The 16,967-nt window shown below is 36.2% G+C and overlaps 1 protein-coding gene across 3 annotated transcripts in view; it reads right to left on the reverse strand.

Annotated features, from left to right (window-relative positions):
- Nucleotides 1-16,967, reverse strand: part of HNF4G (hepatocyte nuclear factor 4 gamma) — a 59,092-nt gene that overhangs the window by 13,665 nt on the left and 28,460 nt on the right. For 2 of the 3 annotated variants that reach the window (XM_074847138.1, XM_074847129.1), the window contains exons 2-3: nucleotides 2,038-2,206; nucleotides 447-541 (exon numbers count right to left, since the gene is read on the reverse strand). In XM_074847138.1, the coding sequence (XP_074703239.1) occupies nucleotides 447-541; nucleotides 2,038-2,183 (241 nt within the window). In that variant the 5' untranslated portion in view covers nucleotides 2,184-2,206. Of the gene's footprint in view, nucleotides 1-446; nucleotides 542-2,037; nucleotides 2,207-5,161; nucleotides 5,690-16,967 lie in introns of those variants that run through there. The other variant, XM_074847121.1, reaches the window with a different exon arrangement.

Here is a 16,967-nt window from a genome sequence, read left to right on the forward strand (position 1 = left end):
TTCAAACATTTAAAACTAAGGGGAAAACCAGTAAATTGGCATTGTCATTACTTAGATAGGGTAGAGACAAAATCCCAGATAGAGATTTTATGATTCAAATTTGATAAAAATTAAAATTAAAATCTCACTCTTTGAACTTTTACAGGATACAGCTCAACACTTAGAAATCAATGAATTTTGGTGCCAGGATTCGTGGATTAAACAGTTGCAAATCCACTTTAAACCATAGATTTGCTAATACTCAAAGTGTTAGAACTGCTTACCCACCTGCAAATTAGATGATGCATATTTCACCTCAATATAAAAGTTGATGCCTCCATCATGAAGGCATTACAGCAGACTTTCCATTGAATTATTCTGCTGGAGATTTTTAGAATTCTTATTACATTTTAAAACTAATTCAGATTATTTCTCTTTGTATATCAAATAATAAATGACTCTATTACCTTCTTTTTTCATTCCTGCTCGAAAACACTTTTTTAAACGACAATATCTGCATTGATTCCTTTTGTCCTTGTCAACAATACATTGCCGGCTGAATCTATCAGAGATAAGAAAATGTAAATGTAAAAGAATTAATAAAGCTGCACCCTGATTATGAAGAAGAAAACCAACTAATGTTATTTTGATTTGTTTTTTAAAATAATCAGTCTTGAGCTGTGTTTCATACCTGCTCGGTATATGCATTGGAATGGGGAAGTGTGGAAAATTTTGAAGTTATGTGCATCACTTACACCTCAGTTTATTTCTGAGATGTATCAGTAATTGGCTGCATCAAATGACGGTGGAGGAAAAAAGGAAGAAAAAAGCTACAAATAGAAAAAGGAAAGGACAATCAAGGAAAATGCCAAATGTCACTGTCACAGAGGACCCGTTAGTTGCAAAACCAGTACCCTTGTCTGGAAAAGTTTACTCGTTCTGGGAGACACCAATGAACAAGCTACATGTTGTATTGTTACAGATGAAAACCTAGACAGGAAATGGGAGGAAAATTTTTTAGCACCACAATGAAATAAAGACATAAGGAAACACACAGAGCACGACACTGCAAGAAGGCTTACCCATGCTCTCATGCACATCTACAGGTACGTATATGAGGGGAATGTACATAAGCCATCCCCTCCTCTCCCCGTTTGCTTCTGCTTTTTTGCTGTGCATGTGTTTGTTAGATAAATCTGTTTTGCAGAGCTCTTCTTGAAATCACTTATATCAGCTCTTATCACACCACTTTAGGGGTATGTCTATGCTATATCACCATGTCTATAAGGGAGAGATTTCCTTATAAGAGTATTAAGAACCAAGGAGAGCAAACAACATTTCCAGTAGCAAGCCATTTTTACAAAAAATTTTCTCCTTTAGTGATTTGTCTAAACTCACAGAGGTTTCCATATTCTGTGTATGGCTTAAAACTGACGTTTTATGGACTTGTGCATGCAGACAGAAGTTTGTCAAACATGGTGCAATAACCTGCAGACATCCAGAAATTAGCAGATTGCCATTCAGACTACCAGGAGGGAAAATGGTCACTCAAAAGAGCCACATGTCACCCAAAGTGGAAAGTTGTGCAGATGTACTTGCACAGCCCTTAAAATAAGACTCATAAATCTTAAGACTTTCTATTCAGAAACTGCCTTCGTAAGAAAAAAAATTGGAAATAATTTTTACAAAACAGTTAAGAACTACACTTTTCACATTAACAGTGAAAATATGAGAATTTTTCTTTTCTTTTTTTTTTCCTAGGAGATGACCTTTGTAATCATAAATGAAAGAATGAAACAGCTCTTGAGTGATGTAATGATATCAACAATATCAAGACATCTGCAATGTAGTATATGGAATGTGTAATATCAAGTAGTCTTGAATAAAAGACTTTTTTTTCCAATCGTAAGACTTTACCATGAACCACACGCTCATCAAAAATGCTGGTTAGAATTCCTTAAGAAAAAGCTGAAATTGCCCTGACATAGTTCTGAAAAGGTCTGAATGTAATTTTTGCTTAATTTCATTAATTTAGTGCCCGTAGAACTTTTGAAATACCTGCATGTATAGACGTGATTTTTCCGTATACTGCGTCTAAAGAATCCCTTGCACCCATCACAGCTGGAAGCACCGTAATGTTTTCCAGTTGCTCGGTCTCCACATATTGCACAGAGACTACTGATCCCGTTGTCAGAAGCATTCATGTTGACAGCTTCTCCTGAACTGTCTGAGGAGAGGCAAGAACAACATACTTAGTTAGGGACAAAACTTTTAACAACCACCCCATGGACAATTTGTACTTTTTCTGGAGGCTTTTTCTGACCTTTTCTCTTTTAATTGCCACTTACTATTTATATAGCATGGCACATCTGATTACATCTGGTTCTTATTCAGATGAACACTTTCAAAGTTATAGAGATGTTAACAATTTATGAAGTTCACAACAACAAATAATTTTATTCTAAACTCTTTTGAACTGAAAGGGGTCAAAAATTAAAGTGTAACTCTGCATGTGTAATTACACATACATTCTTACTAACAAGAAGAGGAACTTTGACACAAAGCAGTGTTGCCTAGGTTGCTGGCAAAGATCTTGTGTATCAGTTCTCATAGGAGTTGGCAATAACTATCATACAAAGATAAAACTGCATATGTGACATTAAAAAATAAAAAAAAACACAAGACAGTTTTTGCACAATACTTAATGGGGAAAAAAAAAAAAAAAGCAAGCTCAAAGAAGACCGTCTAAGTGTTATTTCCTCACACAAATTTTCCAAGGGAACACTGGTGCAGACTTTCCTTGCACAAGTGAATATTAGCTACATGATTAACAATTAGTCACTGAGTATGGTAATCAATACTGAAGAAATTCACCCGAAATCAAACTAGACATATTTATTCTTCTTTTAACAGATGTGTTCAAAGAAATAGTGTGCAAATATATGTGTGCAATAATAAGAATGTGTGCAAATAAGAATGTGTGCAAAATAGCTTTTTCTGTTATGCTTCTGGTTTTGCAAAAGGAAAGCTGTTTGCAATATGCCCTAAACATTTGTAGTTGTTCAGCCAGGGAGAGGAAAGAGTGCCACATTAATCAGTTTTTCAAACATGCATTCAAAAGTCAAGTACATGAGTTCATGAACAGTGGACAGGTCGAAAAGTAAAACTGTTAACATTGATACATATTATTATTCATATTGTACTAGATCCAACAGAAATGTACTACACAAATATATTGTAAAATTTTCATTGTGTTCCAAAGAGCTTACAATTTAGAGTTCTTTAGACAACGAGAGAAGAAGCAACTTTTTAATTTTGTTTTACAGAGACACAGTTAATAGGAATTATATTAAAAATTGCTTAAATAAAAAATGAAATCTTAAAGGTAAGAATTCAGTTCTGTAACTATTTTATTTTAAAACTAGGTTTGTCATGACTGGAAAACTACTTTTAAAAATGGGTTACAGAATTACTTTAGCTAGAAAAATACAAAACCTTTGTCTTGGAGTTTTCTAATTTTGCATCATGATGCAGCAGAATAATTAAAATATTTAAATTTAATGATTAAATATTTCACAGCAATATAAATTGTGTGTATATATAAGGATATACTTATTTTCCTTGGTATTACTCTGAAACAATTGACCTGATTTTGCAAAATTCTTTGATTTCAACAGAACTGCATGATCTGCCTGAAATGTTGCTTGTTAAACTTCTCTGAATGTTTCTAATTAATTTGGACAGCTAGGAAAGACACATAGAAAGGTTTGTAAGAGGCATCCTTCAGTTCCAGACTAGCACTGTAGCTACAAGACAATGTTTTTATAAATGCTATAAGAAAATACTTCAGCTAAACTCAAAGAAAACTCTAAACAGAAAAAGGCTATCCCTAATAACTAATAATTATCAAACTAATCACTTAAGAGTGAATAATTTAAATAGCTCTATCACCAACACATAATGCAACACAGCACAAACTCCTTAATCTGTTTTCCCATTTTATGTAACATTAACAGATCTGAAAAGGTGCTATTCAGCAAAAAACAAATGACCAATGAAATCACCCGTATTAGAACAAAAAGCAGAGAAGTCATCTAAAAGTTACATAATCGTTGATAGCTTCAGAATCACTTAGGGCATAAAGGTCTGTTTTTTCTTCCTAAATCAATAACCAAATCTACCTTTCTGTTTACAAAGCTTACTGTAAAGTAGCATCAGAAATTCAGATAAAACTTCCAGCTCAACAATAAAAACTAATTTAGGTTCTACATAGCAGGAATATGTGTAAATGCAGGTGCTATGTATTTTTTCTGCAAATCACTTAATATTTGTTCTCCCTTTTAAAAATACATACTACAATAGATCTATGAATTTTACTTTATGATACAATAAAGCAATTGTTTAAGTATATTAGAAGATTTGGAAAGCCATTTTAGAGTAGTCTAATTTGCCTGATACTTTTCTTCACTTTAACAGACTGACATTTTCTTTATTTTTGGCCAGTACTCAATGAAGGCAGAACAAAAGCAGTGTGCTTCCTATTTCAATCATGACTTACTGATACAATTTCTCAAAAATTTATTGCATTAAAAATTCCACATAAAGTGTTACATTAGCCAAACACAAGTAGTTTTTCTCAGCTAAACATTAGCTTCTAGAAAGCCAATGTGATTTTTTAAAAAAATCACTCTAGTTCATATACACATACCTAGAAAGTCTAGATTAACATTTAAATAAATAAAATACTAGTCAACCAATTAGAAACTAGGCATCAAGCAACGGTAGCGAATTCTTTTCACAAGCCTCTGGATAATTTTGTCCTGTCCTTCCGGATGTTATATCTGAAATATACTTTCATGTCCAAACTGTCAATACTAGTTATTCATTTGTCTTATAGTAAATAAAGCAACTGCTGAATACACCATTTTCTTCCTTTGATTAACTGACTGGTGACAGTACAGTTCAGTTACTTTATTACATATAATCTCTCTTTTACTTTCCTTAATGTTAAAGAATTATAATGTTATTAACTTAGTGATGAAGTGTAAAAAAGCAGATACATAGTTTGAAAACAACCCCCAAATGCTCCATTAATAAAGCATTTAGTTAACACCTTATAGAATTACTAAACTTCACTTTTCCTGTTAACTGGCTTGATTTTGCATCACAGAGCAGAACTCACCATTGCCATTATACAGAATCTGCATCGTTTCGAACTCCAGTGCTGTATATGTCGGATCTAAAACTTCACTGTAGCTCGCCATTTCCATGTCTAGTATTGGTTCCGAAAGCCTCATCATTGATCATTGAATGCAAAACCAGTGAAAAGGCTGCTCAGATGCACAACCTTCCCATTCTGTTTCACAGTGACTGATAATCCAAAGTTAACTATAACTGTGTCACTTACGTGCTGCAATGGGAGGAGCTGGAAAACTGCTTCTGCATGCTATATTCTACCTGCATTTTTTTTTTTTTTTTAATGATACAGTGCAACCCTTCTGATAATCTTGGAATGGTTTATGGAATAACCTTATCAGGAGTTGTACTGGTTCCAGTTCTTGAGTGAACCCAAGGACATGCAGGAAGCTTCCTATCTCCTATGCCCTGCTACACATTTGGTTTTCAATGTGTGATATAAACAGTCCTAAACAAACCACTATGTCTATGTAAAGACACTGTAGGTTCATATGCCATTTTGCTCTCTGTCTTCAGAACAATAAGGAAGTGTGATACAATTATGGAGTATCTTCATACCCAAAACATCCATCATCATATTTTAAAAGACAGCTGCAAAACCTCTCATTTTTACAACCATTAGCGTTCTTTTAACAGCAGCAATGAGCTGGCTGCATAGACGCTTAACCAAGGCCTCAAGCAACACAAGCTCTGCAGCAAGGCCAGTTTATAGATCCCCTCCATCACACACAGTGTTGCTGCGATTGCGCTAGGCAGCAGACCTTGCACATTCCCAGAAGGGGGACTTCCTGCTCTAACCCTTCTTCATACAAGATGTAATGGCAGCATGTTGTTTTCAAGCACCATTCAGATGCACATGTTAATTGCTTTAAACATGATACTTAAAATAATATACAAAGGTTTACATGTTAACTAAAATTATCTTTTGTTCCTTAGTGCATATGTTTTGATAAGATTTTCTATAAATAATCTCTTTTTTTGCTTTTTCATACCAAAATTGTATGCTGCACAGATACAAACGTAGCTAAGACTAGCTGAGTTTACATCAAAACTCCAGTCCTGAAAACATTCTGGCATATGAGTAAATTTAAAATAAGGGAATGAATGTAAGATGGAAGATATCATGTATGACATGATCAAATCTTGCTATTCCCTCTGCTGTTAGCAGAACTTCTTCAGTGCTGCCAATGCAGGCCCCTCAGTGACTACTAAGGAGAGGGAATGAATTGACCCTTCATACTTCTGTCATACAAAAACTCATTTCAATTGATTTTTTAATATGGAAAAATGTACACTATAGGAAAGACGTTCTTTATACTATTTTTTTCACTCTTTGCTAAGGAAAATTCTTACAGTCAAATCTTGCATTTGTAAAAATCTGCTTTCTGGGGGATTTTTGCCATCATGAAGTAAATCACGAACAATTAATGTATACTAAATGACTACTGTAAAATATTAATATATTTTCTTTTTGCCTTATGTGGATCAGAATGCAGTCCTGGAATTAGAGCAGCTGTGGAAAGAAGCTAATGATGAACAGCCTTTAATCTTATGTCAGTTCAAGCTTTATAACGTTCACTAGTATTCAGACCCCTGCACAGTAGATTTCTTTTCCTATAGGACATCTGCACTGTTTTTCAAATTCTGAATGACCTTGCAGCTTGTAGTATGAGATGTTCTTTCAAATTCTATGTCAAGTCATCTACTACTGACAGGCAAGAAATATTAGCCTTAGGTAAGCATAAGTTTTAAAGTTGTATAATTAGTCAAACTGTGAAACATTCCTTTGAGATAAGTGATACTGTAAACTTGAGTAAGAAATGATTTTTCAAAATAAATTTTGCAGTAATTGTGAAGAAAGAGAAAGCTACACAATGGTTTTGTTCATGTGGTTGTGTTGTGCTTTTTCTTTAAATCTGATGATCTCACAATCACATACAGAAAGCATTCCTATCTTATCTTTAAGACTATTAACTCTGTTAATTGTTCAGTTCTCCATATTAAATGTAATCATTCTTTCTGATTGTGGTATCAAATAGAACACAACCTAATAAAATCAAGGTTATTTCCATAAAAGCCTTCCTGACAATAAAAACAAATCTCAAACTACTGTCACTACTGAAAACAGGTTTGGGTTTGTTTTTGTTTTTTTTTTTACTAAGTAGCAATATGTCCTTTAATCATTCCAGCTTAGTAAGAAATGTAGGTCCCCAGAAGAAAGTCTTCTTAATTATCTCCCATGTGTTCTGAGTAAGGAACACAACTTCACAGCATTTCTTGTTTTGCAAGTATAGTGAGTTGTGGTGGACACGCTTGGAAGGCATCTAATTTTTGTCAATAAGCTGGCATATTTATCCAGTATGTTGATAAAACACACACTTTGATATGTCTCCCCTCCTATTTGCTGGCACACATGTGAGACAGGGTATGCACGTAGTCTGCACTAACCAATCCTAATGAAACCATATGAGCTGAACCAGAACATCTTGCTACGGAAAACTCCAAAGATCTCCAAGTTAGAGAGTTTATTTGCCAAAAGCTTGCTACCCAGGAAGTGGTGTGCAAATTTATGCACACCAGCAAGGAATCTCATCTTTGACTTACAAAGACATACGCCCATGTCATACCAGAGACTGAGTGTCCCTCTCCTGTAACACACCCTCAGCACCAGGAAGAACACTGCCAGTCACCATCACATCAGCTCTGTTGCAACCCACTCCCAAGTATTTGATAAATGGTCCATGAGTAATGATTGGGAAATGTTTGCTTGTATTCTAAAATGTATAAAATTATGACGTGTTTGACATAAAAAGATTTGTAACACTGTAGCATTGCTTTATTTAATAGAGATTGCCAGCTTTTTTATTTTGTAAATAAAAATGTTAAGAGTTCGATCAGATCTAAAAATTAGTGATAAAATCTAAATGTGTACTACCAAACTTCTTTGACTTCTCGGAAAATATGCTTTTGTGCTTAAAATCTAAATACCATGATGGAAACATGGCTACAGTCCTCTACAACTCTAAAACATTACAGCAAGTCTCAACATTTTCATGCCCCCCTGCCCCCCCCTCCCCCGCCAAATAAAATAAAAAAAAAATTCAGAGCCAAACAAAGACAAAGTTGCTTCTGAGCTGGTTAAAGGATTCTTCAGAACAATTCGTGACCCATGACAGTAAATGCACAACACAACACCTGCTTCCAGTAAGATGATCAAAGGCACCATCTCATATGCACTTTTCAAACCCAGCATCAACTATCAGCTTTACTGAGTAAATTTATGACACTTAGATGCTTCTGTGCCTTTTCATTTTGCATCTTCCTTTTGGTGTTGTCCTAAAAATATAGTGGTTAAATAAAACACTAGAAAAGCAAAGCCAGTACCAGAATTGAATAACAGGTTTTCATGGCACACTTATTAGGCAAGGTGGTAAGATTAGCTGCAACAAATCATTCCAGGTGAAACATAAGTACAAATCTTTGTGGGAAATCTAGGCTAAGCCTGTTTCCATTACACACATTTTTAGACACTTAGACCACCCCAGGCATTCTATAAAAACAAGATTCTTGCACATATTGAATCTGCCTCTTTTTTCATTTCAATTGGTGATTCATTATATTGAGCTCCACTGTATCATACAGCAAAAATACATAGCTTTCTTTAATAAGTTATGATGAGGGCTGTTTTTACTTTTTTTCATCTTGGCATAACAGAGAACAGACCATTATTGCGATGTCTGAATTGTCTATGTTTTTGGCTTCCTAAAGCATCCGTCTTTCAGAACACCCAGATACAACATCAACAGCCACGAATATGAATAAACAGAGAAAACAAAGAACACACCTGGCTTCTGACTTGTCAAACACTATGGACCCACCTTATTTAGCATGTTTTTCAAGATGGAAATAATCCTAAAATAGTTATGATGATGATAACGAGTAGTCTACATCAGAGTTTCAAAGCTGAGTAAGAGATTTAATACTCCAAATTCTATGAAGTGCAATTTACAATTCTAATCTCACATCCACTAGGGTCTTTGGCCTGTCTGCACTTGAGGGGAAATATCAAAGGAATATGAAAGCTCTAAAATATTTTGAGCCTGAAGAATAGTTGCTGCAGGATAATTTTGAAGATAATTTACACTGTCTGAGGATATAGCCAACTTTCAGATCCTCCCTCCCTATTCTAAATATCATTCTGAAAGTATAAATGATTTAGTCACTTTATATACCACATTACCATTGAGGGGATATGCTACTAGCATTGCAACAGTAATATAATGGTGTCATATGGAAAAGGAGGATGATACATCCACTACTTAAGGTCAAGGTAAACAAAGCTATCTGGTTTATCTGATTTTATTTATCTCTTACACATGCGTACATGCGTCAGTGAGTGCCTTGGGTAGCATGTCAGAACATACAAGACACATTCCAGTTGCAAACCCTTAGTTGCACTCTCTTTAACAGAAAGGTGTGTTTTGAGGATTCGCATATTGCATTTACTCACAATCTGCACAGATCAGAATTATTAAGATAATATCTTCTGCATTTTCCAGATGTCCTGTGCTACTTTCTTTCAATGGTTTAGTGAAACAAGTAGTATCTGCGTGTGGTGGTCCTGCAACTGCAATCTCCAGCCCTTGACTACCTAGCAGATTCAGGAAGATTTGTGCTATTATTTCACTTCTTTATTATTCTCATGTTACAGTGACTTTCTTCAACTAAGGAGAGCTGGATTACACATATAATAACTGTACGTCAGCTGCTAATAACTTAAAAACTTTATTCTGAGATTTCTCAGCCTTCAACTTAGCATAGGACAGCCTTTCACCAAATAATACCACTGCTGAAGAATAGGAAATAGTCCAGGAAAAGCCATCTCATAGCCAAGAGATCATACATGGACCACTGCATACACGCCACCACAAAATGTCAACTAGTAGCTGTGCAACTGCGCTGATGGAGAGCAGTATGTCTGGGTAATGGAAAAGTCAAGGCCATGATGGTGCCAGTTGAAGAACCACATTTCTAAGGTTTTTTAGAGGCATAGCTAATGGTGAAGTGGAAGCCTGATGACAGCCAGTCGAAAAGGAGGTTGAGAGACAACCTCATTGCTCTCTACAGCTTCCTGAGGAGGGGAAAGGGGAGAGAGAGGGAGGTGCTGATCTGTTCTCTCTGGTATCCAGTGATAGGCTGTGTGGGAATGGTTCAAAGCTGTGTCACAGGAGGTTTAGAGTGGACATTAGGAGGAATTTCTTTACCGAAAGGGTAGTCAAACACTGGAACAGGCTTCCTAGAGAGGTGGTTGATCCTCCATGCCTGTCACTGTTTAAGAGGCATTTCTACAATGCCCTTAATAACATGATTTAACTTGGTCAGCCTTGAATTGGTCAGGCAGTTGGACTAGATGATCATTGTAGGTCCCTTCCAACTGAAATAGTCTTCTTCTCTTCTCTCCTCTTCTCTCCTCTTCTCTCTCTTCTCTTCTCTTCTCTTCTCTTCTCTTCTCTTCTCTTCTCTTCTCTTCTCTTCTCTTCTCTTCTCTTCTCTTCTCTTCTCTTCTCTTCTCTTCTCTTCTCTTCTCTTCTCTTCTCTTCTCTTCTCTTCTCTCCTCTTCTCTCCTCTCCTCTTCTCTCCTCTCCTCTTCTCTCCTCTCCTCTTCTCTTCTCTCCTCTTCTCTCCTTCTTCCTCTCCTCTCCTCTCCTCTCCTCTCCTCTCCTCTCCTCTCCTCTCCTCTCCTCTCCTCTCCTCTCCTCTCCTCTCCTCTCCTCTCCTCTCCTCTCCTCTCCTCTCCTCTCCTCTCCTCTCCTCTCCTCTCCTCTCCTCTCCTCTCCTCTCCTCTCCTCTCCTCTCCTCTCCTCTCTCTTCTGTCAGAACACAGTATGCCAAGTACAGGGGTTAGGAGGTAAAGACTGGGGACAGAGAGTAGTTATATTCCTTTAGTTATTCTAGGAGGCTGTCCACAGTAGACTGCAACATATGCAGATATCAAATGTTACACAGATAGGTATCAAATGTTACACAGATTTAAAATCTTGGTTTATATATACATAAGTATGTGTACATGTGTACACAGGAATTTATTTTCAGTGTTTTAGTGACAGCTGGGTTTGCCACCTGAATTATCACTGAGTATACTTATAGAAATGGATTTTACAAGTGGAAGTTCTCCCTCCTACATACTGAGTTCTAGTAATTCTTGACATTGTATTGTCCATGTGCAGATTCTCTCCATGAGCTAGAAGTAAATCTGTAGTTTGCTACTTCAATCCATTTCTGTGCTTGCTTTGTGTCCAGATTAACAGTAAATTTGCTAACCCTATCTGGGGTTAGCAGGCACTATTAGTAAATTGTGCATTTTCATGGGGAGGTAGTTAAAAAAATAGGATAGTTTTGCTTTTTAGATAGCAAAAGATATGGTTTACCATTAGACAGACTTTAGTATTTAATATTTCTATTTTAACTTACTAGTCTTTAGTTCATCTTGTTCTTGAAAACTCACAACAGCCAAATGTCAGTTTAGAGGGCTTAAAGAATTTTGTAGCATAGAGTTTTGTGGTGAGATTTGCTGAGTTACAATTAAATGACTGGAGTCACTTGTTAATTATTTGCTTAAATCAGGTAACTTATTATTTTCTGATACACACAGAAAAATTAATCAGAGACTTGTCCTAGAGAGCAGAATGAAATGAGAAGAGGAAAGAGTTCAGGCATAAGATAAAAACAAACTCTCGTGATGCTGATTAGCAAGACTAAACACTCTTGTTCAGTCATCCCCAGGTGATTAGTAATTTCTTAATAAGCTGCAGTTTTTTATGCACACTTGATCATAAACTATATTTTATATAGTCAGTTAGATAAATTTTACTTACAATTTATCCATATTTATCTTGAGAGATACCATATAATGAGATTTTTTTTTGCAGATAAACACTATTGCCTTTGTCATACACTATAAAAGAGTTCAAAAAAAGGTTAACTAGTATCAAGGCAAGGTTTGTTTGGGGCTTTTTTTCAGCTTGCCTAGAATCTTTCTTTTCTATGTGATGAATTAATCACAGCAAGTCTTCTAATTTCTATATTCCATCCACTGCTGAATGATTTATATATTCTACATGTTTCAAAACAAACTCAGTACACTTCTGCCCATACTAGTGACTATATAACTTTTGGTCCTACGTAAAGGGCTAATTAAATAACTGAATAGTCAGACAAGTCCCATTATTTTCAGTTACTCTGTCTAAAATTAAAATTTTTAACTAGAATCTAAACTGACTCATCACATTCCCGTAGAAAGAATGTTGTGTCAACACACTTGACTTAACTCTTCCGGGACACTAGTGTGGTTATGCTTAGCCTGACAACTCACATTTTTATTGTTACAAAAATCAGTTAATGAGAAGTTCAGAGCATGTTAAAGTCTATGAATTTAAACTGAAAGTATGACAAAGGGACAGAAAATTCAAAATATCACACAAATAAAGCAACAACATGAAGGCATAAAGGCATATATTCTGTTTCAACAATATTTTGGATCAGCTTTTTAAAGTATGAAAATAACTCAATTTTATGCATCAAATAAATATGAAGACTTTTAGAACAACTCATCTCTTAGGGAGGCATGCATGTAAACTACCCTGACTTTCAAAGGGATACTTTTCCCTCTGAGAACAGTAGTATATCACGGGATTGAGTACTGCTGAAAAAACAGCTTGTAAAGCATATCAAAACCAACAATCCAAAGCTTCTAAAAATCCTAAATTTGGCCAAGGAAACCGTTACACTAAGTCATAAACCAAGAAATTTCACATCTAAATCATTACATTATTTTCCTTAAGAGAACAAATTCATTCTTGTTTTCAGCAAACATGAAATGACAACAGCCATCTCCTTGAAAATGCAAACAACGGGGCTGTGCTAAGAATTGGGGAGACCGTGGACCCTTGATATCTTTATGAGCAGAGGCATCTGCATTGTGAGTACAGCAAATTCAGATCCCAGTGTACATAAAACAGAATAATCTGGAGAAGGAGCTTAAGTCTATTCTTTGCTGCACACGCTCTGCAATTGGCCAGTAGTTATCTCTTAATTTTAACACTTGCTAGGTGTGTTCCCAGGTAGGAATAAAACATTAACTACCGTGACTTACAAGAAATACAGATGTATCTGCTCCCAACAGACTTTTTAACAGTGATTTCAATGAGCTCAAAATCAGTAAAAGTCCCTTTTAAAAGCTGATAATAAATATTAGAAAAATAAGGTGGGCTGCATCTCTCTGATTAATAAAGCCAGAACACCAATCAAGCTGAGCAGGAAAAAATTCACTGGCATGGAAACTGAGAGAAGCGGTCCTGCAAAGTTGTGCTTAGTCTCTATCTTAAGAGCAGGTAAGAGGAAGCACTGAGAAATGGTCATAGATGCAGTTACGAGTGAAAACACAATGCAAATCACCAAGATAAAATCTTAAAAGTTAGTGTAGGTGCATTAATGTAGGTTACATGATCAGGTCTACCTTAAGTACCATAAATAACAGCTGTGTCTGGGTGGGTTTTCTGGACATCAGCAATATTCATTTGGCTGTATTCCGTGTTTTTAATGTATTCATGTAGGTAGGCTCCATCATTTTATCTGAGAACTTTGCAGTCAGTAACATTATCTCCATACCTGTGAGAGAGGTACAAACTCTATTCCCCTTTTATGAACTGAGAACTGAGGCAAAGAACTGAGGCAAAGGACAACTAAAGATAGTGTTTATGGCACTTGAGTCCACGTGTCTACAATACAGTCATCTGCATGCAAACTAGATGCCTAATTCCCTTTGTATACAATGATCAGAAACAGGCACATCTAAACAGATTCATCAAAACTATCTTTAACAGTAGGTTGAATGGAATCACTTCTCAAAACACCTATTTCTTCCCACTGGTTGTCTAATCAAAGTGCTCACACAAATGCAACAGATCCCTAGAGTTAAGTGAGGTGAATCTACATAAATGACTCCCCGAAATCTGAGAAGAGAGCTGGAGACCCTGGATGGAGACCCACTTCCTGCACTATCCACCTGAGCACTTTCTCAAAGCTGAAAGTGTATCATACAGCCCACCTGCTACAGGTTATGAATGCCAGAAAAAACATCCTTTATCACGTCTTAAATCAAATTCAAAATATTGTTATACTCCTAGTTCACATAATGAATGTTTGCTCCAATTTAAGATACGTTTCAGAAGGCCTGAACTTCAGGAAGAGAATCAGCCAACATAACAGGAATGGTCATGTGTACAATCATAAAGTGAGGATTAACAGAATCAGACCCAGGTATCTCTGCATTTGATAAAAATGAAGATTTATGTAATATAATCCAAAAATAAGTTAGGTGAAGAACATTCCTCACAACAGAAAGCGACAAAGCAAATGTTATGTTACCATACCTAAAAGGGGAACAGCTGCAGCCCTGGTTTGTGTACCCAAAATCCCTGTGACCGGAGGACAGGCCTCTCTAATTTCTTCTGGAAGGTATACCAAGCACACAGGCTCAGAACCTAGCTGATACCATCTCTGGTCTGGGGAACCAGAAATACAAGGCATACAGAGAACACAGGTCACTCCCCCACCTTGCTGGGACACTATTTAGATGCATCTCCTGGAGTCAGGATTGTGATGCACTTACCCCACAATGTAGATACAGGTGCAGGAACAGCTTTCCGCTTGAAGTTAAGCTGCCTTATCAAAGCTACATTCTATGTTGAAAAAAGGAGAAATTACAACGAATCTGTTAAAATTATCTCAGGAGACACGCAAAAGATGTTGCACTCCAAGGTGTTGGTGATTTTTCAAAACAGTGCAGTAAATATATACATCTTTTCATCTGATTAAGAAGAAAAAGCAGCTGTAAACTGTACTCTCTACTGATTAAATGCCCTGACAACACCTAAAACTGATTCATCTTCCAGATAACATTGCTTTAATTAGACACATGAGAAAATATCTAAGGTGACAGTCCACTTCTGATCAGTAAGTTCTGTAAATACATCAGCATTTAAAACACATTAGTATTTGAATACCCCTAGCTGATTTGTGAGAATGGAAAAAGTAACTTCCTATGAAAACTTAGTCTTTCAACTTCCAAAAAGAAGCAGAAGAAAAGAATGTCCTAATCAGAAAGAACTGCAGAACAAATTTGTTTAGGAATCAGGAAGGCTGAGTCAGTAGCAGTGAAGTGCAAGGAAATAAAGATGGCTTCACTTAGGTGATGAAAAGGTCACTATTGGGTGTATCCTAGCCATTCATGTTAATGTTTTATTACAGATATAACAAATTAGTCAGAATTTGCAGGTGAGTGGAAAAAACAGGGTAACAGGATTTAAGTGATGTAAGGTCTAGAGTTGGAGGCACTGTTGTAGTAGACTGACTGTTACAGCTAGCAGAAACAACAAAATTGCTGCACCAAAGAGAATATCAATGTTAGCTGTCTGAAGTGGATGTCCTCCTTGGTCCAATAAAGATGCAACTTCCTGCCAAAACCTAGCCTTGCCTGGGCATTTGAATAAGTACAACTAAAATACTGGAACTTCTGTGTTACACTTTTCTTTGATATATAATAAATATTAGGGATAGGAAACACAGTAAGTATTTTCTAATTGAAGATCGATGTGACTTGTCTCATTTGATCTGCATAGCATTCTTATGAAAAAAAATAAAACAAAACTACAGCACTGTTGTCTACTGTTATCTTGGAAGGAACAGTTAAAAAAAAATCTGAAATCCAACTATTCCTACTAAGTGTGACAGAAATAATTAGTCTGGGACTCCAAAGTCTTCAGAATCACTGAATCCAAAAAAAGACATGAAGACACAGTCTTTGTTGAAAGCATTTTTATTTTATGTAAGTGAAGTCGTATTTTTCATTTGTTAGGAGAGAAAAGCAAGAAGACTCGGAGATGAAACAGTTGTTTGCTAATTTCCAACACTGAAGAGAATTAAAATGACTAAAGTAGTATTGTAGCAGATTGCTGTGCTATATTGTTTTGAAGAAGGAAGAAAAAATAAAAAGAAAAATTAATAATAATGATAATGACAATAATAATGATAATGATGATGATGATGATGATGATGATGATGATGATAATGTCTTGATGTTATTTCCTGAAGGGCATCTGAACATAAATTCAGTCAAGAAAGAAGAGATACAGAAGTAAACTAAAAGGCTGGGTATTTGCATGACGCCTTATAATCAGTTTTATAAGTCCAAAAGGAGGAACTATATGAAATACCACTATGGAAATGAGGAATATATTCTTAATCCTCAATTTCAAGGACTTCAGAAGATCATCAAGTTCAGCTTTATCCTCAGTGCAGGTCAGACCAGGTTGTTAAGGGCTTTATACAGTCGTATCTTGAAATACTTTAAGGGATAGAGACTGTCCAACTTCTCTGGGCATCCTGTTCTTTTCTGGACCTGGTCCTCCCTCGTCCTCAGAGAGGGGATTTTTCTCCCTACTTCCAGTCCAGAATTCTCATGTTTCAACTTATGTCCATAGTCTCTTGTTCACCCATCTGCACCAGAGTGAGAAGCCTGGCCCCATCTTTTCACAAACTGCCTTGAGCTACCAGAGGCTGTGAGGCCCCCTCTCACAAAGCAACCTCATCTCCAGGCTGAAACAGCTCTGGTCTGTTAGCTTCTCCTCAACCTGGCAGGTGTTCCAGCCCCTGACTATCTTGGTGGCCCTCTACTGAACTTCTTCCAGTTTATCCATGTCTTTCCTGGAAGAAAGGGGACAGGGGCAGGACGG

This window comes from Strix aluco, chromosome 1 (assembly GCF_031877795.1).
Source record: "Strix aluco isolate bStrAlu1 chromosome 1, bStrAlu1.hap1, whole genome shotgun sequence".
NCBI classification, from domain to species: Eukaryota; Metazoa; Chordata; class Aves; order Strigiformes; family Strigidae; genus Strix; species Strix aluco.